Raw genomic sequence first — 15,874 nt, 5'->3', positions numbered from 1 at the left:
GTTTTTTATTCCCCAAACTCTAAGAGCTTTGAATGGTAAACCGTTTGAATCCCTCAGGGATCTGAAACTGCCATTTGTATGCGTTGTCAACCGAAGGTCTTCGGGGAAGGGTTGTTGCTGCTGCTGTCATGTGCCGTGGAGTCCTTGTGACCCATCGCCACCCTGGACACAGTAGTGTGACACACACTCTCTGGTCCCGCCTTTGACACTCAGTCGGAAGCAGCAGTCAAGAGATCCAAAGACGCGCTGCGCTGTGTTAGGCAGCTGTGCTGCACAAGACCTCTTTAGAGCATTGGAAAGCAAGGATGTTACTCTGAGGATCAAGGTGCCCCTGACCCAAGCCATGGTATTTCCGTCTCTTCAAGAAGGGGCGTGCTTGAGAGATGGAAACACCTCTTCCCGAAGTGTCTAGACCAGCAGTTCTCAACCTTCCTAATGCCAAGACCCTTTAATACAGTGCCTCATGTGGTGGTGACCCCCAACCATAACCTTATTTCCATTGCTACTTCATCACTGTCATTTTGCTATAGTTATTAATTGGACGACCCCTGTGCAAGGGTTGTTTGACCACCAAAGGGATCATGACCCCCAGGTTGAGAACCAGTGGTCTAGACCTAGATGGAGGCCATGCTGAGAAACAATAACTCTCCATTTTGATAATGTTGTCTAATGAGGTTTCTCAATACTTGCAGTAGATCTTTTGATACTATTGGGTGGCATCGGCCACTCGGAACAGAACCACTGTGACAGACGTGCCTGTGTCCAGCGTTGATTCTACTCTAATGAGGCACGCTGTGAGGCACGGCACGCTGCTTGTCTCTGTGGGCCTCAGTGCCTATGGCCGGAAAATATGGAAGTGAGATGAATCATCTCTATTGCCTCGTTTGCTGTGAAATTATATCAATCTGTGACTCGTTGCAAACATGAAAACCGATTCCTGACTAACAAAACTACATCGGGTCATAAAGGAGTAAGATTTTGGCAAGCTATAATTCATTTTGATCAGATCTGTGAAGGACTTTATTACCCTTCTCTAATTGCCCCTAGCCAAGGTTAATTAAGTGTATTTAAGTTCCCTCTTATGGTATAATGTGAGCCTCTCCATTCTCTGCTCTACGGCGTATTTTGTTCCGACTCTGTCTCTGATCACTAGCTGCCTGCATGCCTTGTGGAGGTCAGTGGCTTCCCTTCTACACGTGACTGGCAGGTGGCACTTTTGAAGCGCTGTGCACTCTGTCTTCTCACTGGCCTTTAGCGTCATTTCAGCTTTTAGAGATGACCCCCCTCCCCCCACTTTTTTTGTCTTCCGGTCCCGAGCCGGTCACCACCCCTTGCTCACAGTTTCTGGGTAGCTAGGACCAAATGTAGGTAGCTTGGTATCTCAGGGAGTATTTTCTGTGGTAGCCGGCGGCCCTTTGGAAAGTGTGTTGTCTTGAGGACGTTGGGGGCGAGGCCATGGCTTCCCCGGTGTTCCAGGTGTTTGCTTACCCAGGAGTCTTCCAGACACACCCTTGGTTCTCACCCTCCAACTTGGGGAGGCGGGAAGTCAGGGCCTTGGCCTCTGCTCTTGGGAGCCAGCAACGGTGGCAGCTGACGGTGGAGGCTGACTGTCAGCCCGGTGGTAGCAGGAGTCACGTGACTTTACAGGACACGCTTGGTGCGGTGGGTGTGGGAAAGGATGACAAAGGCCAGGAGGGACACGCAGCCTGGGCCAGATTGGAGCTGCACCTGCTGAAGTGGAAACCAGTCAAAGCATCCAATGGGGGCTGCAGAGGTGTGCACCTGGAGCCTGGCCTGTAAAACAAAGCCCTTGACCGCTGTCATGGACTAGCCAGAGCGTCTTGGCCGAGGAGCAGCGGCGAGGGTAGCACAGGTCGGAGGGGAGCACTTCTGGAGGACACAGCAGGATGCCGTCTGTTTGGATGCCACCTCATCATGTGCCTTGTTTGCTCCTTTCTTATTCTGCCTCTCACTGCAGGTTTGAATCGTCCTCCCACGCCATCAGCATGAGCGCCTATTTGCGAGAGCAGAGGAGGGAGCTGTACAGTCGGAGTGGAGAGCTTCAAGGTGGGTGATTGAACTTCTTTGGACAAGCTCTGCTGTGGCAGGGAAAGGCCAGGCTTTCCCAGCATGCGACGCTGTGCTCTCCTTCATAGGATCCTTGCCAGGTACCAAACACTTAGCGACTTGATGACCCGATCCTTCAATCTGTTGCCCAGCTGCTCCTAGGTGTTCTGGTGGCCATGGGATGTAGAGACATGCCACCATTTGAGCAGGAGCCCAGAGCAGCGATGAGCCCAGAGCAGGCAGACTCCGGAGCAGAACTCCGGAGAATACCATCTTCCCTTACTGCCACTGTTACTCTCGGTGGTTGTTTTTGATGCCTTTCAGAATATGACAGGAGTTCCTGAGATTCAGGACAGGACAAAAACAGCTTCAGGCGTTACTTAAAAGGTGGAAGGATGCCGCTAAATTGTATGGTCTAATCAGCATAACTTTGATACAGGGGATATTTGATACACAGGTGTGGTTTGTAAAGAATTATAGTCTGCAAACAAGGACACTTGGTTATGTAAATTATCGGGTTATGTAAAGCATTAGATCAAGGACATTTCTTTCTCTGATAGAATACTGTCAAGGCAAATGCAATCCATTAAAGAAAGATTTGTGGAAGACCTGCTAAGTGTCAGACATTATCCTAGGCATTGGAGGAGTGGAAGTGAGGTACAAAGAAATTGAAGCTGTCTCCTTAAGATCCACTCGTATAAGAAAGTAAAATGTGTGTGCGTGTATATGTATATGTATGATGACTCTATGTATAATCTATGGGTGTACATGTATAGATGGATGAACACACATCAGTAATAAGAAAATAAGATCAGGAAGTAAATGCTAGCAGTCAAGTAAACGGCATACATAAGATGTCGAACAGGAGCTGAGAGCAAGGAGTGATGATTTAAAATTCTTTCAGAGCTCCATGAGGCGTGAGTAGGACCACTTTTACTGTCTTTGATATAACAAAGGTATTGGAAACATTTTACATTCACCGATCTACATAGCCAGATATTTATTCAGACTCATCAGGTAGGAAGTAATTGTACATATCAGCTATGATTGAAAGGCCATTAATCCAGAATTCAGGAAGCTGGCTCTAGTGGGGCTCTCTTTCTCTCTCCCAGCTCTGGACTGTGGTGCCCCTGACCTTCTTCTGAGGACTATGCTTGTGCCCTTGCCCTTTTCCCCCTCATCTCTGCCGCCCAACAGTTTGTGTGGATGGTGTGTGTGACCATTTAAAAGAGATTGACTGAAGCCACACCCTCCATTAATCTTGCCTCATTTTTCAAAGTAGGTAGCTGTGTTAGTCCAGGTGGACTAGAGAACCAAATCCAGAGACACTGATCTGTGCATATGAAAGAGCTTTATATTACAGAGTGATTGTATATTAAGAAAACACCCCAGCCCAGTCCATTTCAAGTCTGTAAGGCTGATATTAGCCCATATGTCCAATACGGGTCTATAAATTCCTCTTCAGACTCAACGTAACACATGCAACGGCACCGAGTGCAGGAAGATCACAGGCCAGTGGGTGGAAAGTCTTGTGGATCCAGTGGTGGTGGAAGCCTCTCAGTGCTGGTGTGGGTCTCCACGTGGCTCCTCCAGCTCCAGGGTTCTGGCTTCATCAGTGTAGCTCCATGTGTCTTGTCAACAGGGATGTCTCTCAGGGAGTCAAGGAGAGAGTGTGTGTCCCGCCTCCAGCGAGCTATTTATCTCCTTCAGCCTCCAAATGAGATAATCAAGCTGCGACCTGATAGGTGAGGCTCCACCCCTTTGTAAGTTGACAGGATATTATGTAACTGCCACAACGTCTCATTCCAAAATGGGTGTACCATCACCCCCAAAGTTACGGAGGAAATGCCTTGGGTGCCGTAAGGAGAGGGAAAATCTACTTTCAAACGTGCTCAAGGCCTATGGCCACAAAACAGAGGTCAAACATGCCTTCTTCCTCTACTCTTTACCCTGTTCTGACACCATTATCCCTCCAGTGACACCCTGTTTCTCTGCTGCGTTCTGCATGTGTTACCATGGCTACATTGAACTCAGGTTAACACAATAATGAGGGCTTACTAGCGAAGTTAGCAGGTTATCATAAGTTAGGATCAGAAAATTGTAAGGCTGCAGCATTGACCTTGGCAGGTTCTGTTTGTCTGCCCGCTGGGCTTGGCAGCCCAAAGCCCTCACCGTTAGGCAGTAGCCTCACCCTCCTGGCCAACTCTGGAACTGCGTTGGTGAAGAGCTGACCCTTTGAAGCCCAGCCCTACCCTTTGAGACCTGGCAGCTCTGCTCTCTCTGTTCTTTCCCAACGTTTCTGTGGCTCCCTGCGCTCCTCCAGGGATAGTTCTTTTCATCTCTAGGATGAGGACAACAGATGTAGCTCCTTTGGCCTGTTTCCTGGCTGCAGGCTTCTGAGAGGCAAACAGCGCCCTCTCCTTTCACTCTTTGTCTGTTCACTTCAATAGAGTCTAATGGACGTTCCGCTCTGGTCGTTGGTGAGATCCATCAGAGACAACTACTGTATGACAAAGGATTGTGTGGCCTGCCTTTCATAAACCCTCTCGGACACGTCCTGAGTTTGTACAGGCGAATTTAGTTGCAGTTTACATTTTGCCCCATTTCTCAGAGATCGGTTTTAAGGCCCCTCTGTTGACTCACATTGCACTAGAAATGGCAAGAAGAAACCCGGGTGGCGTTGTTGAGAGCTCTCATCACCACGTATCCAGGTTCATCACCTGGAAGTTCTACTTTCTAGCGAATGTTTGAACACAGGTCCGGCAAGTTCTTGGTCGCTGCGGGAGGCATTATGCTTCCTCTGGTGTCCGGGGCTGTCTTCCTCATTTGCTTTCAGAGCCTCACATTGGAGGTCGGCATTTCCAGCAGTGGTCTGGTGGTGTATGTATTCTCCAAGACGACTGTGATACATGCACACGACGGGGCTTTGTGGAAAAGTAGAATCAAAAGATAATGGACTCTTGCTACAAACTTTTAAAACATATATATGCACATAATCATATATCTATACATTTCCATTAATTATGATAAGATCATGTTAAGTGCAGGTATGACTTTGTAATAGTCTCTAGTTGAAGATTTATGTGGTTTAAGGAGATGTGTACAGGTTCCACGTTGACAAGCTGTGGATGGGGCACTGTGATGGTTACGGTGGGTTCTTCCTCCACTTGGCTAGGGCATTGTTTTGGTGTGGGATATTATGTGATCACCTTCCATTTTGTGATCTGATACGATCACTTGGCATTCACTCACACTGAAGCCTAATTAGTGAATAAGGGTAAGGGCCTGAGAGTAGTCTTTCTAATAAGTTTATTAAAATGTTAATAAAAAAGTAGTTCTGCTCTGTGTTAGTCTGGGTAGACTAGAGAAACAAATCCATAGACATTCATATGTGTATAAGAAAGAGGTTTATATACAAGAACAATGGAATATTCAGAACACATCCCAGCTCAGTCAAGATCAAGTCCATAAGTCTGATATTAGCTCATATGTCCAATACCAATCTATAAAGTCCTCTTCAGACTCATGAGCTACATGCAATGACACCGAATGCAGAATTATCACAGGCCAGTGGATAGAAAGTCTTTGGGATCCAGTGGCGGTAGAAGCATCTCAGCGCAGACAGGGGTTTCCACATGGCTCCTCCAGTTCCCAAGGCACGGGCTCGATCAGCACAGTGACATCTGTCTTGTCAGTAGAGTGTCTCTCAGGGAGTGAGCAGAGAGTCTCTCCCGCCTCCACGGAGGGAAAACCAGATTTACCAAAATTCTCAGGAGAAAGCCATGCCCATACAGAGGCCTCAATTGGTTATATCTTGATTGACAGGCCATCCTCCACCCCTTTACTCGTTATTTTCTCAAATTGACACCAGATTATGTAACTACCACATGCTCCAAGGTCCAGACCATGAACGGTCACCTTTAATACTTGGATTGGGCACTGGATCTATTGAGACCAGAGGAATCTTAGAGACTATAGGCCTGGCTTACTCTTTAAACCTTGAATCAAAACCAGATGCTTAGATGATCTTTCAATGAAGTAACACTTTATACCAAAGAGGAAAGGTGGTCACCATTGAGTGTTGTGTTTCTTTTAAAAGACAAAAGGAAAAAAGAATTACTTAAGACCAAAGAGCTAGCCATCATTTTAAAGCAGAGAGCCGAGTGTGGAGGACAGGGAGATTGGGTGAAACAACTGGACAGAAATCACGAGACTGTTGACGCAAAGTGAAGAATGTAGCCCCTGGTTACTACGTGTAGAAACTGTGAGGCGCTGTGTATTTCACCATGTAAAATTTCCCTAAAAATATCATTAGATGAAAGAGAGAAAGACATAGGCAGGGCCCCTGGCTCTCCACCAGAGGTCATGTTTTAGGACAAGCAAAGGCTACACATAGATTTATTTTTGTTCTCTGGCTACTGCGGTTGAAACACTCACCTTCCTACCAAAAAATCGGCAGCTCGAGCCCTCCAGCCACGCTCCGAGAAAGATGAGGCTGGCTGATGTAGAGGCTTGGGAGCCCTTCTGGATCTGTGCGAGTGGAAATCAGCATGCTACGGTGGGTTGGTTTTTCAGGCGTTGTACACATGCTTCCCTTGTGGAAAACATTTACAAGCCCAGCTACGTTGAAAGGGGCTGCCATCTTCTGAGGGTGGGTACGTGCAGGACCCTTGCAGACTGCTGAGATCATTACTACCGTCAAAGCCCGCGGCAGCGTGGGACTCAGCAGTGCTGTGCTGTTGCACACACCGTTGTTCCGGAAACGAGCTGGTGAGGACTGGGCTTTCCTCCAGTGACCAGGGGAAATTAGGGAGCGAGCATGTCACTTTCCTGACGGTCATTGAACAAAAACACAGCCAGCTGACCGGTTTCTGTAAAGGTTTGATTGGGGCTTCTTTTGGGGGCAGAAGTTTCCCCGAAGGATGCTTTGAACATGACAGCAAGGAAAAGAGGTGGAGGTGGTAAGAATCATCCCCATTTCCCACTCTCCACGCCTCTCCTGGCCACTCATGTGTTCATCTGTCTGGTGAGATCTCCACAGGAAAGGTCCAATTGGATGTTTTAGTCAAATCCTATGAGCCTAGCGGAAGGGGTTTGTTTCTTCTGCTCATGCCCCTTAGCTGCGGGCTTCGCTTCCCGGTGGCTTGGGTTAGAGTCCGCCTGTCCTTGTGTGGCAGGGGAGAGGCAGAGAAACCCCCTTCCACCGAGACCATCGAAGCAGTATTCAAAGCTCAAGTTTTACAGAAGCTATGCGCCTGCCAAAGTTTCCAGTTGACAGCGCATTTAAAATCATTACCCAACGGACCAAAATGAGGGAGAACGAGATTTCTTAAATGAGACTTCTTTGGTATCATCAGCCCATCTCAATTGGCTCTGGCTGCTCCACCACAGATGGTTCATTATATAGTCTGCTGCTGGCAAATGGGCTGAGGAGGTAGGGGTGCCCCCTTGAAAGTGTGGGAGATAACAGGTGGAGATCCGACTTGTGTGTGTGTCCACGTTAATCATGGACTTCCTGTGGACTGCAGAGTTTTAGGATGAGGAGGAGGGTAGCTTTAATGAACAGTTAGCCTGAATGGAGCATCGCAGGCTTAATGTACTATTCTTCAAGAGAAGATAGTTGATGTACCCATTAGCTTATGAATGTTTAAAAGAGAGAAGAAAAGGAAAAATAACAACACTACCCTGCATGACCAAAATAAGCTGTTCACTGGATCGCTCCCATGAGGCCTCCGTTTTCTCATTTGAAATATAGAGCAGGTATCCCGCTTGACGACAGCAGGGGAGGCACGGTGAGTATCAAGTTAGACGTTGGCGTTCTCGAAATATTAAAATAGCTATGGGAGGGAGAAAGAAGTGGCAGTCTGATTTGGAAAAGATGAGTCTTGGAAACCCCGTGGGGCACTTCTCAGCTGCCCCATAAAGTCACAGTGGGTTTTAGTTTTTGTCTAAGAATCAACTTAAAATGAGATGGGGCTTGCTCAAATGTTGAGGAGCCCTGGTGCCATAGTAGGCTATTTATTGGGCTGCTAACTGGAAGATCAGCAGTTCGAAACCACCAGCTGCTCCACCAGAGCAGAATGAGGCTCCCTACTCTCAAAAAGGGTTGCAGTCTTGGAAACCCACAGGAGCAGTTCTACCCTGTTCTATATGGTTGCTGTGAGTTGGCATCAACTCAATGGCAGTGAGTCAGTTAGTGATAACATTAGCATCGCTGTGATTCTGAAAAGACTTGATGGCAATGGATAAAAATATTAAAAAATGAGTCCTTGTGGAATTAGAAGTACAGTGAACCCTCGCCACTTCACGCTTCGACTTCCATGGCTTCACTCTATCGCGGTTTTTGCCTAACAGCGCATGCTCTGTCATTACTGCCACTGATTGGCTTATACTGTACACGCTTGATGCCATAAATAATAAATAATAAATGATCATTGTAACGTCCAAAATGTTTTACTGCATTTTCCCTTTTTCGTTTAATAAATTGGGTAATACGAGTGTACTGGTGACTAAAGGGTGTTTTTTCATGTCCTCTATGCTCTAACTACGAAAATATTTGATTTACAAATAAGGAATCCTACTTCGCGGAATTTCATTTATCACGGTAGGGTCTAGAACCGATTAACCACGATAAACGAGGGTTCACTGTACTTCCTGACCGCTGGTTTTCTTCTCAGATTAATCGCCCTCTTCCATGCTCTCCAGGTTGCCAGTGACGTGTCTCGCCGCATACAGTGGTCACTTTTCTGCATGCCTTGCACTTGACTTTTCAGCAGCTTCTTGCCTCTCTTGTCTTCCTGTTCATTCTGAGCCATCTGAAGTGCCTGCTGAGTGCCTCCGGGTCTGGTCCCTGAGTCTCCACTGCGCTCACTTCCCCAATGTTTTCAGGCAAGACTCAACTCCCTCCCCAGAGTTCCTGCGACTGCTCTCCAGGGCTTCCTGCCCTTGTCCTCCTCTCCCCAACCCCTGTCCTGGGTTCTTCACCAAACTCGGGGGTTCATTTCTTTGTACCCTAATTCCTGTGATGCACGTCTTGGGTTTACTCATTACCTCGGTTATCTTCACATGTTGGCCCAGAAAGCAGGCCTTATGATTCGAACTGTTCAAGTGCCTAAGCTCCTGCTTGAGTTCGCTCCTTAAAAGGCATGTCTGGTGAAGGGAGGCTCTGTCTTCCTGCCTCCTTATGTGCAGGAACGCCCCTGCTTGTCTGAGAAGCCTTCCAAGACATGTTGCTACGTGGAGTCGAGGTCCTCATGATTGGCTTTCCTCCCATTTTGAAGCGATAATAAAACTCAAAAATGAGCTGTTGTTGGTAGGTGCCATCCAGGCGGTTCCAACCCAGAGCGGCCCCACTATGTCCAACAGAACAAATGCTTCCGGGTCCTGCACCCACCTCACAATTGCTCTTAAGTTTGAGCTCATTGTTGCAGCGACTGTGCCAATTCATCTCTTGAGGATCTTCCTCTTCTACACCGCATTTTACCAGGCATGTTGTCTCCCAGGGACTGGTCTCTTCTGATAGCATGCCCAAAGTACATGAGACGAATTCTCGCTATCCTTGCCTCGAAGGAGCGTTTGGGCTGTACTTCTTCCAAGACAGATTTGGTTGTTCTTTTGGCAGTCCATGGTACTATTGGTATTCTTCAGCCACACCATAGTTCAAATGCATCATGTTTTCTTCGTTCGTCCTTATTCGGTGCCCCAACTTTCACACATGTATATGAAGTGATTAGAGTGTCAGGTGCACCTTAGTCCTCAGGGTAACCTCCTTGTTTTGCAACCCTATAGAGGAGTCTTGTGCTACACATTCACTTAATGCACTGCATCAGCCTTTTCACTGCTGCTTCCAGGAGCACTGATTGTGTATCCAACCAAGATGGAAACCGTTGGCTTTTCAATCATTTCTCTGTTTATCATGTTGGTGCCCATTGGCAGCTCCCTGTCAATGTACTGCTGCCACTGTTGTTGGATGATCTTCAACAACATTTGACTCGCATGTGATCACAGTGACTTTGTTCTGTGACGGTACATTTTGTTGGGTCATCTTTCTCTGGGATGGATATGAATATGATCTCTTCCAGTCACTTGGAAAACGAACTGCCTTCCAGATTTCTTGCCATCGACTCACGAGTGCTTCATCAGCTTGTTGGAACATTTCCATTGGTATTCCATCAATTCCTGGAGCCTTGTTTTTGGCTAGTGCTTTCAGTGCTGTGTGAACCTCTTCCTTCAGTACCATTTATTCTTGCTCATATGCTACCTCTGAAAATGTTTGAAAGTCAACCAGTTCTTTTTGGTACAGTAACTATGTTTTCTTTCCATCTTCTGTGGATGCGCCCTGCATCATTCAGTATCTTGCCCATGCATTCTTCCAGTCTTGCACGCAGAGGCATGCGTTTTCTCTTGAGTTTGTTCAGTTTAAGACATGCTGAGTGTGGTCTCCTTCTTGGTTTTCTAACTGCAACTGTTTGCACGTGTCATTATGAGATTTTACTTTGTCTGCTTGAGCTCCCTTTGAAATTTTCCATTCAGCCCAAGAATGGACAGAGTACATTAATTCTCATTGATCCAAGAAGAAATATATACTGGGTTTTGATTACAATTTCTTTTCTGTCTTGGGGCTACTTAGTACTTCTGCTTGTACTCAATAATATTACCTTTAGAGTGCCATTTTTATTCCCATTAGTTTAATGAGGGCCATTTCCACAGCCCTGACATTAACGTTCCCAGTAAAGCTCCAGCCACTTGAGACTCGGCTTCTTTAAGAGGATTTGCTGAACGTCGCAAACATGGAAGGAGCCGCATCGGGGCACACTGGGCTCTTCCCACTGACCAAACTGGAATTTTCAGAGCTGCTCCTCTCCCTAATGAGCGGTTGGTCATTGGGATATGAATACTTAATGACAGCATGGGTAATTAATCTGTTTGGAGATGCCTTGCCTTAAGATAAGGCAATATTTGAAATAGATGAAACGGGAGTTGATTATCCTTTTGACAATAGGATTTATAGTAAGACTTGCTGAGAGCACAAGCCGCCCTCCAAGGCCGAGGGAGCCCCTGGATGCCCACCTTTCCCCCGACACCCTGGCCGCACTGGGTACTTGGTGTGCAGCAGTGACCTGGCATTCCTACCGGGTCGCACAGTGCTTCCACGGCCTTCACAGAGAGACGTGCTGGTAAAGCTTTATGTGCACACATTTGAACAGAATCCTGTACGAAGCCTTTTAGAAGACACTCGATGACGTGTCCTTGAAAGCAAGTCTCCCCTCCCCTTCTCTAAAAATTGCATATAATGATTTCATAATACCCAGAACCTTTCCTCGTATTGCTTATGTTTTTGTCTGTAAAATGTTGTTGTTAGGTACCATCCAGTCGGTTCTGAAACCATAGCAACTACCCCCCCACCACCAAACAGAACAAAACACCACCCAGCCCTGCGCCAGCCTCACGGTTGTTCCCATGCCTGAGCCCATTGTTGCAGCCACTGTGTCCATCCATCTCAGATGGACACATTCATATCTGTACCCATCCCAAAGGAGGATGAGCCAGCAAGATGGTTGGAAAATAGTTTATACAATTGATTTCTCTTCTTTGGTATGGCTATCATCTTGCTTGGTTTTTGAAAACATGAGCTTAACTTATATATGGTTCATTTGATAATGAAATTAAAATCAGTTATACCAATTCTCTCTTTTAGCTGTCTCTCAGAAGTACTAAGCAATCATGCATTTCTTTCACATCAGCTAGGACATGAAATTGTCTGCATGCCAGGGTGGTTATTAAGCGTACCATCTCTTACCCTTCTTCCATGTGATGCGCAAAGTTATTTAAACTTGTTCTCTGTTTGGGGATCTATTTGTATGAAAGAAGAGTTAATTTCTAAAGAACTCCAGCTCCTACAAATCCTGCCTATGCAGGGAGCAGAGCCCTGGAATTGCAGACAGGTAAAGAGCTGGGGGTCAGCAGAGCCTAGTTTTGTGGCCATCAAGTGGCCCCCCCCAAAGAGCATGGTCAGCCACCCATGAACCTCACTCTTGAGGACACAAAGGAGGGACGGATCTTTACTTCTTACTCACAACCTGTTGCTGACATATGACCTCATTTTTAATCATTGAATTTATTTACTTATCTATCAAGATAAGAAAAAAAGAATGCATTTGAAATTTGTAAGTGAACCAAAAATATTGCCAGTTACATGGATGTTTTCAACTTGTAAAATCCTTGTGAGCTTAATGCAAGGAGCCCGGGCAGCAATATTGGGCAAGCACTGGGCTCCTCGTGGAGAGGCCAGCAGTGAGCCCATCCCTCTGTCCCTGAGAAAATGATGAGGCCGTTTGCTTCTGTAGAGATTCCAGACTTGGGAGCCCCGTGAGGCAGTTCTACTCTGTCCAAGAGGGTCGCTGTGAGTTGGTATCAACTGAGTGGCAGCGGGCTTGTTATCCTACCCTCTCTCACTGCCATCAAGTGGATTCCGAGCACAGTGAGCCTGTAGGACAGGGTAGAGCTGCCCCTGTGGGTTTCAGAGGCTGTAACCCTATGAAAGGAGAGAGCCTCATCTTTCTCCCACAGAGCACCTGGCAGTTTCAAACTGTTTACCTCGTGGTTAGCAGTCCGACACGTCATCACTGACACACTAGGGCTTCTTAATATTTGAGCTCTCTAAATAATGGACAGTGGGACTTGAAAAGTTTGCTGGGGAGACTCCATTATCTTTTAATTACATTTTCCAAAAGCACTTTGAAGCCACCTTGTATGCACACTTCTCTACATGGGTAATTTTCTTTAGTCGACTGTTCTGAGGAGGGGGGAAGGGAGAGAAAGGAGGAACCCATCACATGATTGGATATGTAGCCCCCCACCCCACCCCCGAAGGGAGCAAATAATAGAAATGTGGGTGTGTTAGTTTGGGTTGACTAGAGAAACAAATTCATAGACACTCATGTGTATAAGAGAGAACTCTATATCAAACAGCAATTGTACATTAAGAAAACTTCCTGGTCCAAGTCAAGTCCATAAAAGTGTTATTAGCCTATATGCCCATTACCAGTCTATACATTCTTCTCCAGACTTAAGCAGCACATGCAATGATGCCGAATGCAGGAAGAAAGATCACAGGCCAGTGGGTGGAAAGTCTCATGGATCCAGTGGTGGTGCAAGCTTCTCAGTGCTGCTGTGGACCTCCATGTGGCTTCCCCAGCCCCAGGCCTCTGGCTCTACCAGCACAGCTCCATGTGGCTTGTCAACAGGAATGTATGGCAGAGGGTCTGTGTGTATCTGGCCTCAGTGAGCTATTTATCTCCGTGGTACCTCCAAATGAGGTCATCAAGCTGCGACCTGATTGACTGGCTAGACTCCACCCCTTTGCAAATTGACAGCAAATTATGTAACTACCACAGTGAGTGAAGGGAGATAAAGGACAGTGTAAGAAATAAAATAATAATAACAATATATAATTAATCGAGGATTCATGAAGGTCGGATGGTGGGGAAGGGAGGAGCAAAAAGAGCTGATACCAAGGGCTCAAGTAGAAAATATTTTGGAAATGATGGTGGCAACATATGTACAAATGTGCTTCATACAACTGATGTATAGAATGTTATAAAGCTGTAAAGGCCCCCAATCAAAATGATTTTAAAAATTCTGAAAAAGAGCCATATGTCAGAAAAATAACCAAAGAGAACATGGTGCAAGAGGTGCTTCAAAAGGCTGCCCTGTCGCGTCTGTTCCCTCATTTGGCTCACACGACTGTTGCATTGTTTTTGTAATAAAGCAAAACACAGCCACGGAGCTCATTTGTGTGAGGACCACGATAGTGATAATAGGAGTGCCCAGTGCAGCCAGGAACGCTTCCAGAGCATAGAGCAGACCACCAACATTTATGGTAATACTATCTAATGAACCTCATAAATGACAAGATTATCATCCCAATATGAGCCTTTCAAAATGAAGTGTGGATCCTTCCAGAAATACCGATAGTTCAAGATTACTTTATCTGAAGAGTTCATCTGTCAACATGTAGGAGCAGCATGTAAATGTCCCACCGTGTGACGCGTGGAAATCAGATTTTTAGGTGAGAAGGGACTTAGAAACTCCGTGATCTAGTGCTTTCCCAAGCGGATTTCTTCTGTTAGAGGCTCATGTCACTGTTCAGTGTAGGAAACAGGCTCAAGTGGGGCCTGAGAGAAGCGGAGGCGGGGCTGGGAGCTCAGAACCCAACTCTTCAGTCCCTTCCCTCCCATTTGCGCATCTACTTTGCCTCTGGGTGGCATGTGAAGTGCCATCCTAAAGCTCCCAAGCCTCCCTGCACATGCTGGGACTGGGTGTGGCAGAGAGGCTGCATTCTGGATTTATAGGGAAATGCAGACGCTCCAGGAAAGCAAGGCGAGACAGTTGGTTATCCACGTAAAACCCAGCAGTGCCAGGAAAAGCATTCAGACAGGGTGGACCCACCCTGTGGCTTTCTGAGACTGTGACTGTTTACGGGCACGGCCGGTGGATTCGAACTGCTGATTGTGGTTAGCAGCCCAAAGCATACCCCACGAGGCCACCAGAGCGCCGCCTCCTGATCCACGTAGCAGGGAACAGGGAAGAACTTGGGTTTGTATCACACGCCTGACACTCCTGCAAGGAAAAGGACTTTGTCTTCCATGGCCCATGGGGCTGGGAGGATGGTGAGGGGGAGGGGGCGTGGAGGAACCAGCCCAACATGTTTCCCAAGTGCCTTGGGTTAAAGGGCAAACTCTCAGCTAGCTTCGAGCCGTGACGGTGGCCTGCTTGACCATGGAGAGGGCAGAGTGCTGGGGGCTCCCATCCGATAGCCAGCTTGGGATTGTGGTGAAGCCAGTTCCTTCTGGCTTCACCATGCTGTGAAACTTGAAAAGCCCATATTACAGTGATATATGATGGGCTGTATGAATATTACATGAGCGTTGTACTAGTCATAATATAGGATGTTCATTCCTCGAATTGTGATGACATCTTCTGAATCGCAGCCAGTTCATTTGCATATTCATGCCCACTTAGCTCAAGTAAGTTCCTGTTTGTTTGCACATTAATGCCTGATTTCAGCAGTGGTTAGCTAATTTACAAACCCCTGTTCAGTTGGTTGGTGATGTTCATGTATGGAAGAGCGTGTCTGCTCCTTTTCTGCTTACAAGCTTGCGAAGCAAGTGCCTAGTGCTTACCTCAGTCACTTCAGTTCTCTGAGCCTGGCCGCTACCTATGTGATGACATGAGCAGCACGCAGCCCACCTGCGTCTCAGGGGCTTTGTCAAGATTGGTTGGTCAAAGCTTCATCGAATCAGAGGCATTTCATTCTCCTTGAAACATCGGGTGCGTGAGGAGATTGGATTGCGGGAGGATGCCCCAGCTTCCTGTGTGTTGATCACTTGAGCTGACAAGTTGACCTCGTTGGAAGCTGCTACATTTGTGGTCACCCATCCTAGACTTTTCATGCGTCTCCCTCTGGACTCCAGGATATTCCCACCGAGTAATGGGTGGCCCTTGCTCACATAGTTCTCTTCCTGCAAGGAAGAACAGTGCGCCTCCACCAACTTGACTCCAGTTATGCTGATGGTGAGACTTCACCCCACCCACGTTGGACATGTCAGGAGAGACCAGTCCGTGTTGGAGGACATCGTGCTGGTACAGTAGACGGGCAGTGAAAAAGGGAATGCCCTCCAGGAGATGGATCGGCACAGGAGCTGCATCAGTGGACTTGACTACAACAAGAGTCGTGAGGATGGCGCAGGACCAGGCACTGTCTTACTCTGTTGTTGCCCCGCATGTTTAAGTGACCCTCAGGCCC

General features: G+C 47.1%; 1 protein-coding gene across 1 annotated transcript in view; it reads left to right on the top strand.

Annotated features, from left to right (window-relative positions):
* EXOC4 (exocyst complex component 4) overlaps positions 1 to 15,874 on the top strand; it is a 767,286-nt gene that overhangs the window by 219,171 nt on the left and 532,241 nt on the right. The window contains exon 7 of the mRNA XM_045288923.1: positions 1,979 to 2,067. Within this exon, the coding sequence (XP_045144858.1) occupies positions 1,979 to 2,067 (89 nt within the window). The remainder of the gene's footprint in view (positions 1 to 1,978; positions 2,068 to 15,874) is intronic.

This window comes from Echinops telfairi, unplaced genomic scaffold (genome assembly GCF_000313985.2).
Source record: "Echinops telfairi isolate 266 unplaced genomic scaffold, ASM31398v2 ScPeMD7_23;HRSCAF=83, whole genome shotgun sequence".
Lineage (NCBI taxonomy): Eukaryota > Metazoa > Chordata > Mammalia > Afrosoricida > Tenrecidae > Echinops > Echinops telfairi.
The sequence above is the reverse complement of the archived record's forward strand: the minus strand, read 5'-3'. Positions and strand labels throughout refer to the sequence as shown.